Source organism: Prinia subflava, chromosome 4 (assembly GCF_021018805.1).
Source record: "Prinia subflava isolate CZ2003 ecotype Zambia chromosome 4, Cam_Psub_1.2, whole genome shotgun sequence".
In the NCBI taxonomy this organism is placed as follows: Eukaryota; Metazoa; Chordata; class Aves; order Passeriformes; family Cisticolidae; genus Prinia; species Prinia subflava.
This window is the reverse complement of record NC_086250.1, coordinates 8,801,695-8,821,025: the sequence shown is the minus strand read 5'-3', so window position 1 is coordinate 8,821,025 and position 19,331 is coordinate 8,801,695. Positions and strand designations below refer to the sequence as shown.

At 36.8% G+C, this 19,331-nt stretch overlaps 1 protein-coding gene across 6 annotated transcripts in view; it reads right to left on the bottom strand.

Annotated features, from left to right (window-relative positions):
- Positions 1-19,331, bottom strand: part of CCDC91 (coiled-coil domain containing 91) — a 116,393-nt gene that overhangs the window by 52,219 nt on the left and 44,843 nt on the right. For all 6 annotated transcript variants that reach the window (XM_063395368.1, XM_063395373.1, XM_063395371.1 and 3 more), the window contains 2 exons: positions 12,530-12,607; positions 2,713-2,820 (listed from right to left, as the gene is read on the bottom strand). In XM_063395368.1, coding sequence (XP_063251438.1) covers positions 2,713-2,820; positions 12,530-12,607 — 186 coding nt within the window. The remainder of the gene's footprint in view (positions 1-2,712; positions 2,821-12,529; positions 12,608-19,331) is intronic.

Here is a 19,331-nt window from a genome sequence, read left to right as displayed (position 1 = left end):
AATCTGGCCAATGTCTCCTAAAAATGCAAATATTCTCAAGACTCTCAGAATCTAGTTTGCATATGGCTCCTTCAAAATCAAGCATTAAAAAAAATTCACAATTACTACCAGAGGGGCAGAATCCCCCTCTCCCCTGCTCCCCACACCACTTTGGATATGGGAATGTACTTCCATGGAAAAACCAGCAGCCCTAGAGGCTGTCACCTGGGAAGGAACCATTCCAGTGATCATCATCCAGGGATGCCACCTAAGGAAGCCAATTCTCTGACAAGCCTGACACATAATGATCAGATATCAACTGCAGGTATTTTTCCAGCTGGAAACTGGGATAGGACCATGCAATGGGGTCTTTTGCTTCTTTCCCTGTTCTGGAAAACACAGCCTTGTACACTGAACGTTATCAGCAGAATAGCATCTCTCTGGACAGGATTTTAACCTGCATCTCCACCTGATAAAATTAAGTTTCAGTATCAGAACCTTCAATAAACTCTAACAAAAGGGTAAAGAAAAACAGAAAAACAGCTTTTCTTCCATCTCAAAGACACTTTTGTGAGGGAGGGGCATGCGAATTTAGGGGGGAAATGGGAGTAAGTAGAAAGCATGAGAAAGGAGTTATCGTGAGATAATCTTGATTGTGTGGAACTGGAAATAAAACAGCAGAAAATTTTAAAGGAATGGCAAGCAAGCACAGAAAACAATGTGGTTTGACAGTTTTACACAGGCTTAAAACTTTGAAGGCAAAATACTGCGTGTAAGGCAAGATTACTAGAAGGGAACAAAAAAAAGGACACGATTTTTGTGTTGAGTGTGTACTTGCACTGTGCCATTAATGCTGCACCAAAAAAATTCTTTACAGTAATAAAAACACTCATAAATCTCCATGTAAAGGTGGGTATGCATGTACAATCTCATAGCACAAAACAGCAATGAAATCTGTGTATAAACATCAGCAGTAATTTCATGAAACTCAACTACATGAGTTGTAGTTAGCACATAACAAAACCATTTGAAGAAAAGGAAGAGTGAAAATAAACACAAAAACATATTTAAGAATAGATGTGTTCAAAATGAATAAAAAAATTACCACCCATTTCTCAGATCTTTCAATGAAGTTTTATGAGTGAATAAAATCTGCCAGTATAAATCATATTTAATTAAACCTGATAGCTCAACCGCAAGCACCCACACTTGTCTATTTGATTAGGCTTCAAAATCCCAGTTTTACATTACAATTAGAGGTGAAAAACCTTGATTGTATTGAATGAGAAATGACTTGGAAGACAGTGAACAAAATTTACACTTTTTCTGGGATCCAAAGGGGGTGTTGAATGCAGACATGATGTGAAATGGGCACTGCTTTTTGTAGTAACCACTCTCCTGTCCTATGACCAAGAACAGTTCTTTACATTGTTGGGTTCTCCTCAGGTAAATCTGGACCTCTTCAACATATTTCTACACTTCTGTCCCAGATTTGGGGTTCTGATGCAAATCTGACTGATCACAGGTGACACTTATTGCTCGGTCTCTAAGAACAATCTCAAAAAATCTTCCTATGACATTTCTGTATTTCGTGAGGTTCCTTTAGAAAGTGATATGAAGTTAGCAAAGGATATAGTCATTTCAAAAACAGAAAACATAGTTTTTAAAATTCATTAGCTCTTAGACAAAGCTTTATAGCAAGTATTAAATAACTGCAATTCTGTGCAATAACCTCACTCATGATGTAATCAATTTCTCCACATGATGACATTTTCCTTCATACTGTTTACACAGATGCTTACATATTAAAAACACATTTGCAGTAGGTGTTAATTGATATGGTCAGAACAGTCAAATGGTCATAAAACACTTTTGAAAATCGTGGAGTCCTTCAAGGGGACCTTTGGTGTAGTTAACGTCTAAGATACTCCACAAAAATTAAAAAAAATATTATCCTTTGTATTTTTTGCAGAACTGTTGCTAACAGTACTTAAAAGGTAACTTAGTTGCAACATGAATGACTCCAGGGGGCTATTAATAAATTATCTTCTTGGTTTTTAAACTTCCATGCTTATGGTCATTATTATTTTTATTCAAGACCTGTACTTCAGTCAAACCAAGATCTTATTGATAAGAAACCAGGTGGACACTGTTCAGGTACTCATCACTAATTTCTCTGATCTCAAATACTTGCTGTGCAGTGTGCTTTTACTCAAGTCATGCTAAATGAGCCAATTTAGGCCATTAATGTGTATATATATATATATATATTTCTGGATATTATATAATTCCTCATAGCTTTTTATTTTTAGGTAAGATTTCTAAAAATAGGTGTGGGCGACACATGTTTTTGTCTGCCATCTAAGAACCATCTCAAAACTTGGACCAAAAATTCATGCAAATCCCACACAATCAAATCCTGCATTTAACTACATAAATTAAAAATAATTGAATGGTTACTCCAAGACCACAGAAAATGGCAGCTGTTGAGAAGTAAGTATTAAGTTGCTCTGAGACTTTTTCTCAGTGCTACACTAAGCAGGCTCCAGTGTTACAGAACATTTTTGATCCCAACAGATGAAAAGTCCTTATTTTTAAATACTTGTGTTTACTGAGGAAATAAGGTGAAAGATCATTTTCTTTGCGGATCATATATGCCAATATTTTTATCCAACAGGAAAGAGTTGAAACTAAAAGAAAATCATGGGAATTCTTGCATGTGCACATCCATACCTGAGCATCAAGGAGCTCCTCACATTTGTGAGAGTGCTTTTCAATGGTTAATATATACTGCTTTTCAATAGCTGCTTCTTGCTGCTGAACTGTAGATTGTAGCAGCGCCTGCAAAAAAAAAAAGGGGCACAAAATACTCAACAAAGATATAACTGGGATGTTTATTGGTAACTGCAGATCCACTAAGATTCATCTACAACCAGAATGTGGAATGCTGTTATAAATTTGGAATGTGCAATGATTAAAGTACCTTTCTATGTAACACTACCTTGTTTTCAGTCAGGACTAACATTTTTTGGATCTCAGATTTCTTATACAGTCTGCGTAAAAGACAGCAGCATACAGAAGATAGAGAGGGAGAGTATTTTTGTTAAATATACTCAGTTTAGTGGGACCACACAAGAAGAGAAGCATATGAAAGCTGCTGAAGAGAAAAAAAAATAATAAAAAAAAAAAGCCAGACATATTTCCCTGGCTGACAAAACTCCACATCCTCTCGGCACTGTGTAAGATCCCATGGGCCAAGCATGATCTTCACAACCACAAGTCAAGTAAAAGCAGATGGAAATTCTGAGTAACATAAAACATAAAAGAACGCCCCCCAGGATGTTCACACTTGAATGTGAAGCAGTGGAAGTCGAAGTGTGGAAAGTCAAAGTACCAAGGCAGCAACAAGCAGCTGATGGGAGTAGGAGCTGTGAGTGTGTGAGCACGTGTTTGTGCAAATGCCTGAACTCACACACGCTTGGCTAAAGCCCTGCAGAACCTCCAGCATCTGAATGCAGAAAGGGAAATAAAACACTTGAAGATATGTGAAGAAACCAAATTATCATTTGGAGAGTTACGCCCAGGTTTCCTTAAACAATGATGGTAGCTAAACATTTACTTGGCTCATGTGATTTAAACCTTTTCCCCCGACAGTATAAAGTCTTTATGACACTTTCCAAATATTCATCGGGTTATTTATACTCAATGTACCAAACTATTCTTAACTGGTAATCAATATACTGAAGTAGTCAAAATGACTGGGTAAGTTAAAACAGACATGACTTTTACAGAAAACAGACCTTTGGCCCAAATGCAGACAATGAAAAAAATCCCCGAATCTTTCAAACAATCTTTATTTTAGAGATATATTTACTTCATGGAACATAACACACACATTAAATAAAATTTTGAATACTTTTGAAAAACCCAAGACTGTATAAAAAAGATAAAATCTTCTGACAATTTTTGAATTACCTTTCCAAATTTTCCACTAACTATCCTCTTCTGCAAAATTTCTGTTCTTCAATAATGTTGTAGCATGGTAGCAGTTCTCAGCACAAGTTCAGTGATTAAAAAGGTTAAAACTTGTGCTTAATCAAAGTGTAAGATTACATTTACTGGTGTTCACAGGGGATTTAGCAAACTGTAAGCTTACTTTCAAAAAAGCCAATTTATTTCTAACTAAATTAAATTATTTCATTCATAGAAATTCAAGAAAAACTGAACTCTCAAAGAAGTGTAAACCTCTGTACATGGATCTTTATACTCTGCATAAATTAGAACAGCCACATATCACTCACATAAATTAAGCCTGGGCCTTGGGATTTGGGTTCTTTCTTTTTGCCTGAACTATTGTAGCAAGAAATGTTTCATGTAACCGGTACAAAAGAAAATAAAATTCTTTTCTTAGGCAACAGAATGATCATTAGGCTGCCATGGCATTTCTCAGACAGTTTCTTGCTCATGCCAAGGGTTGAGTCACCTTATGCACTTTGCTGTGCAAACTTCACTGGTAGCCTTTAAAATCCTATTAAATGGTATAAAGAACTTTCAGTTTTCAAGGAAATTATTATTATTCATTGGATGGCATGTAGAGGCTGTTAAATTTTTTAAAATTAGTTTATTACTACTATTTTTCTTTAGAAAATACATAAAATTCCACATTCAGAAACAAAAGCCTTCCTTTTCTGTCATACACACCATTAACCCAGTTTAAATAATACCCCAGGGCTGATGCTGTATTTGACTGTTCCACTATTTGGCCAAGTAAGGAGAGAGAGAAAAGTAGCACGGTACTACTGGTTTTTCAACAGGAAATAAAGCACAGAGGTGTGATATTCATTGAAAGCTCTGGCAAATTTCAAGATAATTAACCACTCAAATTTAATAATTTAAAAAAAATTAATTTACCAATTAGCTCATTTGCTAGACTGAAACACATTTGGCTACTTGATGATCAGTATCTCTAATCTTGTAGTTACAACTACAATGACATTAAAAGTCTTTTGATTAATTGTTATTCTGGGCAAATCCTCTTATCACTGCTGAAATACTACTTTCTTCCTTAATTAGTTAAGGAGGAGTTATTAATTATCCTGCTGGGCTGACATTTCATAAACCTATGGCCAGTGATCTAATACCAAGCTGGCATTCTTGAAACAATCTCCTTTTAATTGAATCATTTCAAGAAAGGTTACAGCATAAGGTAGCCTATAGCATCTGTTGCATGAAGTCAAGGGTAGGATTTCAGTATGAGTGCTCTTGTTAATTAATTTTTCCTTTTATGAATTGTGCCATGAACTTCCTTGACACTGGTTGGGAAGGGTCATCACAGAACCACAGGATCATAGGATTTTAAGGGTTGGAAGGGACCTTAGAGATTATATAGTTCCAATTCCCTGCTGTAGGCAGGGACACCTTCAACTAGACAAGGTGGCCCAGAGCCCCATCCAACCTGGCTTCTTCTCCACTTTCTGATCTCTCTACTAACAAAAAATCCCCAAAACCAACCTGTCAGAGAACTGATCCTGCCTTTCCTTCAATAGCCAAAACTTTGTGGTGACTTCTGACAGAACAGAACCCCTTAAGTTCTCTACAGAGTCTTTATCTTAGTTTGATATAAGATGCACTATAAAAATCACAGAAAACCCCTTATTTCCTCAAATCATTATAAAAATCTTCACACATCTTAATCACTGTATAAAACATTCTTAAACTATGTAAACTAAATACATTAGTCTGAACCCCTGTTTGAGCTCAGATAAAGAACCAACCTTAAGTTTCATACACTGGAATAATTTTAGAAGACCTTGAGCTGAAAGTAAATCCAAATATCATAATAAGATCCATGTTCACTCAGGGGGTGTTTCTTAAGGGAATACACATCTATTGCATGTTCTAGCACTGGTCAGAGTATTTAGTCCTGGAATTGACAGCAAACTACCTGTGTGGTAGGAATCCTGGAGAATGGCATTCCTGCATACTGGCCAGGGACTGAAAAACTGCACTGTGCCCAATATGAGAAGAAAAGCTTAAAACCACAAACCATCACAACACTTCATCCTGCATTTCTACAGTGTGGTGTGTACTGAGTACCAGATTATCTCTAAAATTTCTCCTCATACTTCAAAAGGCAAAAGTGCAATAACCACAGTTTTGCCAAAAGTGTTACACAGACATGCCAGCCTATTTTTAACACAAACTTACTTGCACAGCCCTAGTGAATAATGTGTTCATTCCACTGGCAATAGAACCACAGCTGCTTGCCTAGACAGAAATTGCTGTATGGCCAGAAGCTAGAATTTATGAGAAACCCGCTTGAATTAAATAGCTAAAATACAGATTGTTACCCCCAATTCTTCCCAAATTCCCTAAGAGTAACAAATTGTCCAACCCCTTTCTTTCAATTCCCTCTTCTTATTACAGGAAAAAGCTAGTCAGAATAAAGGCAACAGGAAAAACAAAGCAAAGATCATTATCCTCTCCTATCTCTTTTGAAACAAAAATTTAAAAGGAATTCTGACCCATGCAAAACACAGGCTTCCCAGATGCATAGCATGGTTTGAAAATGTTAAAACTACTCATATGTAACATCAGGATGAAATACAAATCACGGTGTACAATTTGCTGGGTTATGTTTTAGAATGTTTCTTAAAAGCACTGTTATCAAAAGCCTCAGTCAATCCAAAAGAATATCCTGCTCAAGCACCATTGGTTTGTTTAAGTAGCTAAATGGAAGCCAGTACCTCAAACCTCTTTACTTCAAAACTGCTGAGTCAGGATGACCAAAACAAGTCATCTTTAAAATTTAAAAATAAAACTTACTAATGAGAAGTTGCCACAGTGCTTCAAACATGCAAACTGTATTAAATACAGCAATAGTACTTCTGAATTATTATGCTTTACAGTATTAGACAATGATTCATCTAATTCAGCATCCTGTCTCCACCATTTAATTACTTTCTGCTACTTAATTTAAGGGTGAAATGCAACTGCAAAAAGGGTGAAAACCAATTGCTGAATGATAAAACAGAGCAGAGGACACAATGCAAATTCTTTCCTGACTCATGGAAAAGATATTTTTACTCAATAAAATGCAGTATTTGACTAGTTGTGTTTTAATTCAGCTATTAGCTAAGACAGATGATACAAATAAAACTATTTAAATATTTCTGAAAATCTTTTAAGAAGAATTCAATTTATCCACTTCAGCCCAAACTACTGCACATTTTCATGACTGGGCTATTTCCAGGTAAGCCTGCGTTTTTAGTGAAAATGAAATATGTCCATTTAGATGCTATGGAATAAGGGGAGTTAAATACAACAAAGGGGTAATGGATTTTTGCAGTGATATGAAAAATTCAGTTTCATATTCAGCTACTTGTGGTTGAAACTGTTTTAATCCATACCAGTAAGGATCAACAACTTAAGAGTTTGAACACTATGCTGGGCTTATCTACATAGCCCAGTTTCACTGGTATGCATGTGCAAAGGATTTATTTCCCACAAAACACTGTTCTCACAGACGCCTGCCAGAAACAAACTGCAAGCTCACTCTTAATTTTCTATTAACCTTCCTATTTTTATCATATTTAACAGAATTTAATATTTAATGTGTTATTCTATAGTCAGAAGCACATACACAGTTCATCCTTACTAGAAGGGGAGGGAGAGATCCCTTGCAATTTTTATAATTGCTTTCAAAACATAAAGGCCATTTAATCAATGATAAAATATTTTTGATAGCCAGATCTCTGAAATTATGAGACGTGATTGCGCCTTGCTTTTACTGGAATTCTGTAGAGAGACTTCCATGGTAGCATCACTGTTGTACAGAACTATTCTTATTCTGTAAAATCCCAAGGAACCTCTTCTTTTCCAGCCACCAGCTCTCCATGAGAAAAAACAATGTTGTTTTATATTTGAGGATCGCTTGAATTCTAGTGTGACTTGCACATGAACAAGCACAGAAGTTGGAAGTGAAATACAAGCCCTTGCAAAAATTTTGGATTTGTCCTTTTACTCATGTGTCAGGCCTTTCTGAGCCAGGATGTCAACTTGGAAACTTAATAAGCTAAGCTGATGTTTTAAAGAGCTGAGAACTGGCCACATTTCAGAGCTTTCTCTCACTAGGAATAAACTATGTCTAAAAAAAGATATCCTGATTCTAGATTAACTTCTTCTGTAATGAAATCCTTTAGAAGTTCCTTTGTTTATTAGAGGGTAACCTTTCAGTTCAGAGGTGTATTGTTGACACAAATATTTTTGAAAGAAAATCTGATGGCCCCCACATATCCCATGCTTTGAAAACCTGCCTGTTCTTACATTGTGAAAATCTGAAAAAAATCTCACCACCTTACACTGAAACCTGATGAACAAAACTCTTACTGCAACAAGGGCTGGGAAGAACTTTGCACCCTGAAGTTCATGTCTATAAAAAGGACACGCATCTGATTCATGCAGGCTGTCTTTTAGAACACTATTAATTGCATAAAATAATCTAAGGAAACAAACCCCATCAAATAAATACACCTGTCTGTAACCTCATATTCTTTATAGCTTACATTAGAGGACATCTTATATGATAAGAAATAAAACAGATTAAAACTATTAACTCATCTATTTACAGAACTGTGACAATTTCAGAACAAAAGCTTGACTAAACAAGCACAGGAGAAATTCTTATGTTGCTTGTGGTAAATATCTTAAGATGGGATGTGATCCCACAAGCATAACTTCCAAGACCTACATTTACTTTTCTTTACTGTGGTTAATTACCAGGGATAAAAGTTTAAAACAACAATGACATGAAAGACAGAAATTAAATAAAATTAGGTAAACATGAGGAGGGGAAACTTGGCCTACACAGAACACTGAGTTAATTTTTAATTTGCTTTCCTGTGGTTTTTTAATACAAATTTCGTGACTGTGTTGTGGATGGTTTATTTGTTGTAAGGACGATTAGGATGTGAGATGCTTAACAATGGCCAAGGCTTTTGAGGGTTTGTACTACAAAGCATCTAGTGGTCTCTATTAATGGATTTCCCAACACATCCAACAAGTTAACATTCCAAAGACAACTGAATTTAATTACAGGGGCTTTGGTATACCCAGGTCCTTGAAAAGAGGTCGTTCAATATTTGACTTCTTGTGTGAGCTGCATTTTCAGCACTGCTGCCATATTAAGAAGGACCAGGCAGGAGCAGGAATTGAGGGAGTTTGTCCTCAAACTTGAGTACCTGGTCTGCCTAGAGATACAACAAATAAATCCCCAAAATACAGGAAAGGGACTAGAAGGAAGTTTAGGCCATTTGGAAGCACAGGAAGATACATCAGCAGCAACAGAGGACTGCTGCAATACATCTGCATGGACTGGAATTAACTCTGAATGGAATAAAACTGTGATTTTCTGGTTACCAACTTGGTAGCCCTGTACACAGAAGCCACAAAATGGCAACTCTCTTTTCCCTTGTAAACCAAAAGGAAGGCACGTTCACAAATCCACCAACAGCAACTTATCCATGCCAGGAATACAGAAAAGACAAGTCAGTCAACTTTGTTCCACTGTTGTTCCACTTAAGGTTTCAGTATCTAAGTGACAGGAATTGGGGGTTGAGGCATTGTGGGGATTATTTCCTGGTGCTAAGGATGAACTGCTCATATTTTTACAAGCCACCCTTAAATAATCAATGTTGGGCATTGTAAGTCGTGCTATGGCTCTGCTTGAAGCAGCACCACAAAATGATAATTGTCTGGCTTCAGAGAGGATTAGTACACACCAGAATTCCAACACTCCTGACTGCAACACAGCCTGATTAGGGCCTGAGCAATCCCCTGATTGGAATAACCAACATCAGTTCACTTTATTAAATCCCCAGGAATGCAAAATAAGCCTGTTTTTATCGCAAACAAGAGTTTCCTTCCCATGCCTTTTAAACAACTCATAGACCTGTTGAGGTGATTTTCCACACTCAAGGTAATTAAGGGATTAATTAGATAGTACTTACAAAATACCTATGAAAAATGGAAAATACTTCTGCATATAAATAATATGTATTAGAGTAACACAGTCTAAATCCCAAAGAAGACATATTTCAGCACAAAATTAAGCCTGGCTAATCATGAGTAAATCAAAACAGTTAATGAATCTCACAATTCTGTCTTTCACTAAAAGGACTAATCAGATTTTCTTTACATTCCTAAACAAATGTTACTATGCTTATTTGGTTATCTAATTAATTGCCACCATATCTTAAAAATAGAATAAATTCCTAGGGATCTGGGCAGTAAAAAAGATACAACTTTTATAATTACAAAACCACATTTGAATCATTTACTTAAGGAAAAAAAAAACCTACCTTATCCTTGTTCCATATTGAAATATTAACAATGAATTAGCATTTTAAAAGAATCCATGAGATGATTTTCTCAGACAAAACTACAGAACAGTTTTTGCCTCCACTGAATTCCCTTATGATTCAGTGTTACTTTTTTATTTAAAGGGTTACAAGAAAGGTATTGAAGTATAAACAACCAACCAAAACATGCTTGGGTTTTTTTAAACCTAGCAATCCTTTTTGATTTTGCTTGCCACCCTGATGAATAGGTCACCTCACGTTTGCAGACAGCGTTGATTGCAGTAATTTACCCAGAGCTTGGCATATCTGATATTATTTCTCATCAGTGTTCAACTAATCACACGAGGCCACAGGAAGGCTTGTATGAGGCATATTCATGTCATGGCTCCCTGATATTAAAGAGTATGTAACTTTATGTAACTTGAATATAAACATTCTATGAAAAATAATACACTAAATATAAACATTGTTTAGAAACACAGGGTTCAATTGACTCACTAATCTTTTATGCCAAATCATTGAAACTGATAAACATAAATCTTATTTTCCAGCAGGCATGTCAGATCTACCCAGCTGCTGCTGACTGGTAAAATAGCCTTTAAATTGATTATGGCACATAAATGTATCCCTTTATCCAACTACACAGGAAGAAATTATTCCTTTAAAGGGCCAATATAACCCATGCAGAGCTCTCCTTTAATTCACACAAATCAAATAAAATGGTGAAAAATTACGCCTCAAAAACATTCAAAACTTTCATTAAATAGTATAAAATTGTTGGATTCCACAATTCACTTTTATTTTCAGAACTAAAAAGAAGGAAACATAAGTGCAGCAATTACCAAAAGCTCAGCTTTTTCAAAATGTAAGTTCCCACAGGAACAGCCAGATATTTTACACATATCTAGAACAAAACTCAAACTAAAAATGCTGCCATTGAAGATGTTCAGTGGCACATCCAAAGGTGCATACCCCCCCCCCAAAAATTCCCTTTTGAGAATTTCTAAGGCAAAGGGGTCCTCAAAGAAGTAAGTGAAGCACAATAATTCCTCCCCAGAAGTGAAGTGAGGGAGGCATGGAGAAGTGGGACACCACCAGAGACCATGTCTAAGTTTTCTCAGGAATGGAAAATATTGAAATTTTTTCTGGATAGGTTCAGAATGGAATTAGTATAAGTCATATTGATGGAGACAGACATATTTCTACAGAGAACCAATTTCAATATTAGCTAGAACACTACTAACAGTTATTAGCAAAATTATTAAAAGGCTTTCTTATTATCATAAAATCATTAACATTGGAAATGATCTCTAAAATCATCAAGTCCAACCCCTAACCCAGCACTGCCAAGCCCACCACTAAATCTTCCTGCCCTCATACCACATCATTTTTAGTTATAAATTATTGCTACCTAACAATTAAAATCTGAAATTCCTCTTCAAGAGCTACATTGTCAGGCTTCTGTTCTCAGCTCACAGTTGCCTACTAGGTCTTAAGTTTCCCTTTCCATTTTCAAAACCAGCCTTCATTTCAATTTCCCATTATCAGTTTTCCTCCTGCCAGATCCATTTTAAGTCTAATTCGAATTCTTAGCTTTACCTTCTCCTAATTTGATTCAGTTTTTGTCCATTGTGTGTTTCTTACTCAACAGTTTCCATAACAGAACAAAAGACACAGATTTATACTCCATGGTAACACCAGTTCTTTCACCCTCCAAGCTGACAGGAACTAAAACAGCATGAAAGAAGAACTACAGATTCAGCTTTATTTCATCCATAACTCCCTCCCTTAGTGCTGTGTAGATAAAAACCTGCTGAACTGCTCTGTGATGCTGCTTTCCTGCAAGTGTAGCTCTGGAGACTGAAGAGGTCCAAAATGTGGATTTGTGATAAACAATCCAACCCAAAGTTTACCACAACTGAGTGAGAATTTTGGGTTTGTTCTGGTTTTAAGTTTCCTTACTGAAAGTGGCTAACCAACTCTATCTGAAATTTTCCAAAGTGCAGGCTGGGGAAACATGTCATGCAAAATTTCAGACCCAACAATCTAAATTGAAAGCAACAGAAAAGACAGTGAGAGAGGTCAAGCAATCAGCACAAGCAGTATTAATAATTGTGCATTGCAGGCAGTCATCCTATTCACTATTACAAAAACACCATTTGGAAATTGGGTTAGCTTGGCAACTCATTTACCTTGAATTCTTCAACAATAATAGTTAGGGCTTCATGTCCAGCTTTTCTCATGTCCTCTAATTCCTGCTTATGCTTTTCCTGTACAAAAATACAGAAAACACAATATATAACATAGGCACCTGACATAATTTTAATTAGGAGAATAAATAAATAGCAATTATTTTCCTCAGTGTTGGTATCTTTTATGAAGAAATGCACACCAGTTGATCCTTTAGATATTATATATAATGTAGATGAATATATATGTGTGTATATATGTATATATACTATATTCAAGTAGGTCCCAGTATTAAACTTATTTTTATTTTTTAATTTTACTTTATAGACTCCAGATGATTCTAAATCGTTCTCCAATTTTTTTTTTTTAGATCTTTCTTTGTTTCTTGGTATACCTGTGGATGGCAGGACTTCCAAATCACCTCCTTAGTAAATGTTACTTACTGCCTCTACCAATAAAAATGTTGAGATGAAGTAGTATCAGATTGAGATTCCTCAGAAATGCACACCTTTCTCCTAGTCATTATGAGGCTCCTCTTTTATCTTTTGTTTTATTCTTAGGATTCCTGGGAAGTCTTGCAAAAGAAACCCTAAATAGATTTTTCGAACAAAGCTGCATTGTTCACTTTTTATTTTCTGCACAGTTACGTAAAAGGAACCCGGAGAGAAACATTCCAGCATTTTTTTCCTTTGCCTAATAGTTTGCTAAATCTGCAATGTGAACACCTCATTGGATTCTCACCAGCATTTCCCACTTATCAATGAGCAGCATCACTTTTTCCAATCACCAATTAGTAAGAAGATGAAAAACGTTCCCTCCCTCCTTGCTCTTTGCTTCAGGGTCTGTTCTTGTATCAGATCCTATGGCAGGATGTAGTTGCTTTAAGTCATCTTGCATTTAAATTATTGGATTTTCTTGATGCAGAAAGCAGAAACACACTCATCACAAATGTTCCTTTGCAGTGATCATAGGACAAAACCATACCCAACTTACACTATATAATTTTTTGCTTTTTGGGACATAATACAGTTGAAATTAATTAATACAATTCTATGTTTCCTAAGACCTGTACGTTTGGAATAAGCAAAACCTAGTGTTTAAAAAAGCATGTAATACCATTAAAAATAATTAATCAGTCTGGAACTGTATTTAACTAGAGATTTCTGCTCTGTCACTCAATTGCTTTCTCCTGAAAGAGTCATCTTAGCAAAAAGTAGGAAACTACTTTTACAGCTACACAATCCTCTTACCTCTGGCCCAAATATAATGAGAAATTAAGATTTTCTTTAATAAAACTGAGGGCTTTTGTGAAGCCCAGCAAGAACAACTGCTAAGTAGAAGAAGCACTGAAGATGGAAATATTTTGCTGTGTACATTAAATACTATATCAGACAACAACACACAACATGTGGGTACATCATTTTAATCCCACTGTGATGCAATCATGTATCACTGACAATACAAGTCATTCTAACTCTGATATTATACAGGTTAAATAAACCCAAATGTTTTGACAGAGGACATACAATCCCATTCTGCTAGAAAGCACAGTGCCTCTCACTCACATTGCCAGGCAAAGCAAAACACAGAGTAAAATTGCCATTTGTCCTCTTACATTAAATTCCTCAAGTTATTCAGAACCAGTGACTTGTTCAAGGTCACATCCTAAATGTGAACTGGTAACACAAGCTGAACTATCGACACCAAGGCACTCCTGTACCACCTGTAAGGAGTCTTCTGTTCCTGAGGGGAATGTTCAAGGCAGTTGTGGGAGCTGCTGCTGCCTGCCTGTCTCTGTAAGGCTGTGCTACCTTCAGTCTGTCTGCCAGTCTGAGCCAGGACCTCAGAAAGTAATGAATTCTCTTCCCTCTTCATTTCTGTACTCACGCAGGAAGGCAAACCACAGCTCCGTGCAGGTAACTGATGTGTAATTGCAAATCTATCTTACACAGCTTTGCTTTACACAATTACATCATTAAAACTCTCCATTGCACTGAGATTTTTGTCTCCATAAAATCAACTCTTCTCTAAGAGCATCATTTAAAAAAATTACAAATAACATTTAGCATCATAGAGATTGTGTTAAGAAACTGTTCTTATTTGAAGATATAAATATTTCTGTCAATTCACCCAAGTACAGAGAAAAAATAGTAATGCTGAACGCAATGGAACTAAATCCATGAGAAATTGAGGTAAAATGATGAGAATCAGTCCATAATGGCTAATTAATATACACACTAGAGTGTGCTATTGTGTATAAAATAGAGATTGGTCACTATTTCTGTTCATGTGGAATAGGAATGTGAGCTCTACAGAACTAAGACACGGGGACATCTCCAGGGCTCTAGCAAAGCAAGTATTTTCACTTTGGTCCTATCACCAACATCCTCGTGAAAGATACAGCTAAGAATCTAAAGATAAGAAAAAATACAGGGAGGAAGAGAAAGATTTCAGATATCCCAAGATAACCAAACCCCCACATTATGCACAACCTTAAGCGCACCACAGGAACCAAGGAGACACTGTGATTTATTTCATAGAAGTAAATATCATTTGTACCTGGAGCATAACAATGGAAGACTTTGAGGTGAATAATGAAGTGAGGTAGCAAACAAACTTTCACAAGCAACTGCCTAACGTCGTGGTGGTGAGGACATTTCCTGCTGAGTTAGAAATGAGTTGAGCCAGAGTTGAGTGAGTGTGAACAGAGCAGCCTGCTGGGAATATTATGACTGATTAAATGTGAAAAATTATGCAAAGGAAATAGTATGGAAGAGCCTGTACATGCCCCAAACTGAAACATAATTACAGTTCCCACACCACTCTCTGTGGATAACAAGGATCTCTCTACCCTGTCACATTTAAGACATTAATATTTTGTGGAGGACAATTATAGCTTATATCTGCTCTTATTTTTTCCCCTACAGGATGTGCATGCAGAGGCCCTCCACTGAAGAGGATATTACACAATAAAAAGAAGTGCTAAAGCTAAAGTGTTGCTAGTATGAATGCACATTTTGCTACCAAAACTGCATGATATGGTAAATAGCACCTGTGCCTGGCTCAGGAAGCCTTCTCTGGCTGTCTTGAGGTTTTTAAAATATTGCACAGATAATTGCTTCCTTGGGATGAGGCTACAAATGTGCCAGGGCAACTATGTCCTGGAGACTTTTCTACCTCCCCACATAATCTACATGGTGGGACAGGATAGCAAGAGGAAGCAAGGAAGAAGGAGGGAACAGGAGAACAATGCCAGGGAAGCTGACAAGAGAACATTTCTATCAAGCAACACAGTAAGCATGAAAGGAATTCTGAGCTTCATTAGGATATTTTCATTTCTCTTATCTCAAAAGCATCAGTCTTCAGATCAAATCAAATTCCACCATTTTCCATAAAGGACAAAATATTAATTTGGAAAGGGTTGCCAGCTGTCATCAGTGGCTACTGATACTGAAGCCAGCTACAAAACCCAACACAACTTTACATAGCACATGTATTTAAAAATATATCAGTATTTATGTGGTTCTTTACTTCATAACACATATAGATATGTATGAAAAAACTACACCAGGCGAGTTTTCCTTCTTTCTGTTGATAGGAGACGGATCCACACATTGCAAGGGTCTGGACAAAGGACAGCTTAGGGAAAGAGGTTTATGTTAGGAGATACTTAAGCAAGTTGGACATAATTAAGTCCATGATGCCTGACAGGATGAACCCACAAGTGCTGAGGGAGTTGGCAGATGAAATTGTGAGGCTGATATACCTGTGGGCTGATCACAATGACCCAGAGAAGTGTCTGAGAACTGGACGTAGTAAATGTCATCCCTGTCCTCAAGAAATGACAAGAAACCACAAGGAGCTGCAGGCTAGGCAGTCCCAATTCAGTACCTGGGAAGGTAATTATGCCCCTTTTTCCTGGGACAGAGTGAAGTTTTTCACAGTAGGGGGCTATGTTTTGGATTTGTGCCGGAAAAAGTATGGGTAACTCATGGGTATTTTAGTTACTGCTGACTTTTGACACTTGTCTAAAATGGTCATGGAGGAGCTGCCTAAGTGTGGTCAGGAGAAGCTGAAAGTGAGGTGGGTTGAAAATTGGTTAAACGCCCAAACGATGGCATGTGTCCCACTGGACAAGAATCTGAACATAAGGCCAACAATCCTGTGCAATATTTAGCACTACGCTAAATATTGCCCCCAGGTCACAAGAGGTGGTCCTACCCCTCCACTCAGCACTGTTAGGGACATTCCTGGAGTACCGTGTCCAGTTCTGGGCTCCCCAGTAGAAAAAAACATCTGGACATACTGGAGGGAGACCAGCAAAGGGACATAAAGATGATGATGGGTCTGCATCATCTTTCACATCAAGAGAGACTGAGAGAGCTGGGACTGTTAAGTCGGCCGAAGAAAAGGCTCAGGGGGATCTTATCAATGTATATAAATACCTGAAAGGTTGATACAAAAAGAACAGAGTCAGGTTCTGCAATGGGCTGTCCAGGGAGGTGGTGGAGTCACTGTCCCTGGAGGTGTTTGAAGAAAGATTGTCTTGGTTTGGAAAGACAGGTATCTGTCAGGGAAAACTGGAGTTTCCCTTGGAATGCAAAATGTAAAACCCCCTTCCCTCCAAATTATTACAATTTTGCAAATTGTTAGCTTTCAGGCAAAAATATGGGAATAGGAGTAACAGTTGTTTACTAGGAATATTAAAAAAATGCAAATGCAGTAGTACAAAAGCTAAACAAGCAAACAAACAAAAGCCCTAGAAAACCCTGACAGAGCCAGAGACATGGCCTGACACCCTGTTGTCAGGGTGTTGGAAGCAGTCCAAATAAGTCCCCCTGGAGTAACAGATGTTGTTCTGTGAAGTAGAGATGATCCTGTAGAAAAAAAGGGTCCAGTGCTGGCGAGATAGGTCTGGTCTTTCTCCAAGGATTCAGTGGAAAACTGGCTATTTTGGTGTTTGGGATTGCAGGTTTTATCCTGGTGGAAAGGCTTTGGCTCCTCCCACTGGGTGGAGCATCTCCCAATGGGATGAGGTGATGTTATCAGTCCTGTGAGAGGCCTTCAATGGCCCATTCACAGGGGATGTCCCTCGGAGGAGGAAGAGATAAGAAGGCACTGCCATATCTGGTGTTATCAGGTGTCCCATTAACAGAAGGCATCCACCCTCTTCTCCCCTTAGAGTTACAAGAGATAAGGAACAATATCTCCCAACCGGCTTCAACAGATGAAAATAGAATACACATTTTTGATTACATTTCTCAACCCAAGACAAAGACTGGATGTGGCACTCAGTTGAGTTGATAAGGTGGTGTTAGATCACACAGTGGACCTGATGATGTCCAAGGTCTTTGTCAATCTAGTTGCTTCTGTAATTGCTTTTACCAAGTCCTAATACACTAGGTATTATCCTGAGGCCACTTGGCTTTTCTCAAAACTTTTCTACAGAAAGTACTGAAAAAGATCTTACAAAGAAAACAGTGGAGTGCTGCACATTTATCACAGGTGAGCCCTTCCAAAGGACCCACTGCATACAGTTCACTACAGCAGACGTTGTTTTCCAATATTTATTCTGGATACAATCTTTCATTACCAGTCTCAAGCATATGAAATGTCAAATGTCAAAACTAATTGTAACCAAACCTACAATTTATATCAACAAAACCTTAACTAGAGATACCTTATGTGCCAAAAATTGGAACATTTCCATCTGCAGCTCTGTTAACCTTTGAGAAGTAATCAACATATGCTTTAGAAATAAAACTAATTGAAAGAATGTATATTGAATTTTCATAGTGTTGTATTATTAGTAACACATAATGATGTTCACAGCACATTCCTAGAAGATACCTTCAGTCTTTTCATGGATGTTTAAAAACCCAAGGCGACTACAAAGAAACTTGACACTCAGACAAATAGCTTCAAAAGCATGCAAGAATAAATTTCATTTAAGCATGAATAAAAACTTTCCAAAATTTACTTCTAGAAGATATAAAAAACCATAACATCATTATATGCAAATATTCTATTAATTTTATGTCAAGCTGTAAGATTAACATATCTCTGAAATTTTTCCAATGTAATAAAAACCCTAATTGTTTTCTTCCTTGTTTTTGAAGTATAGAAAATAAGTTTCATTGTAACATAAACAATCCTACTTAGCACAAAATCAACAGAAAGAAAAGTTACATCTTTACATTTGAATCTCCTTTTCATTTTCAGTATGTGAACTATTTTCTTTGGCTGCCTCTTTAATTAAAACTCTGGGAGCAAACAATGGTGATGTACTTATGTCTTCAATCTCTTCAATAAGTTTCAGTCTTAACTCCTTTTCTGATTTGTAAATATATTATGGAACACTAAAAGCATTCCAAAGCAGACATACCATATGAAAACTAGCTGTGATCAATAGCTATTTTCCCATCAAATTACAAGCAAAGCATCTTCAAATTGTTGCCATGCTCATTCTGGACTACAAATGCATTTTCATTTGCTCTTTTCCTGAAGACAAGTGATGCTGAGCAAGTTGAGCAAAACTCAGAGAATTCACTGGACAACCAGAGACACAAATATCCATCTTTGCATCAAGTTGCTCTATTTGTTTCATTTTAAAAATTGACAAGAATTTAGATCAGAAAATAAAATAACCAATAACCAGCTTGGGAAATTGAGCATCAAATCAAAGAGTTTGGGATAAAATAAATACTAAGAAAAACAGAGACTAAAGAAGATGCCAATACAGCCTTTTAAATTCTTTCTTAGCTGGAGATCTGCATGAAAAGCTTCTCTTGACCTTGTTGTTTC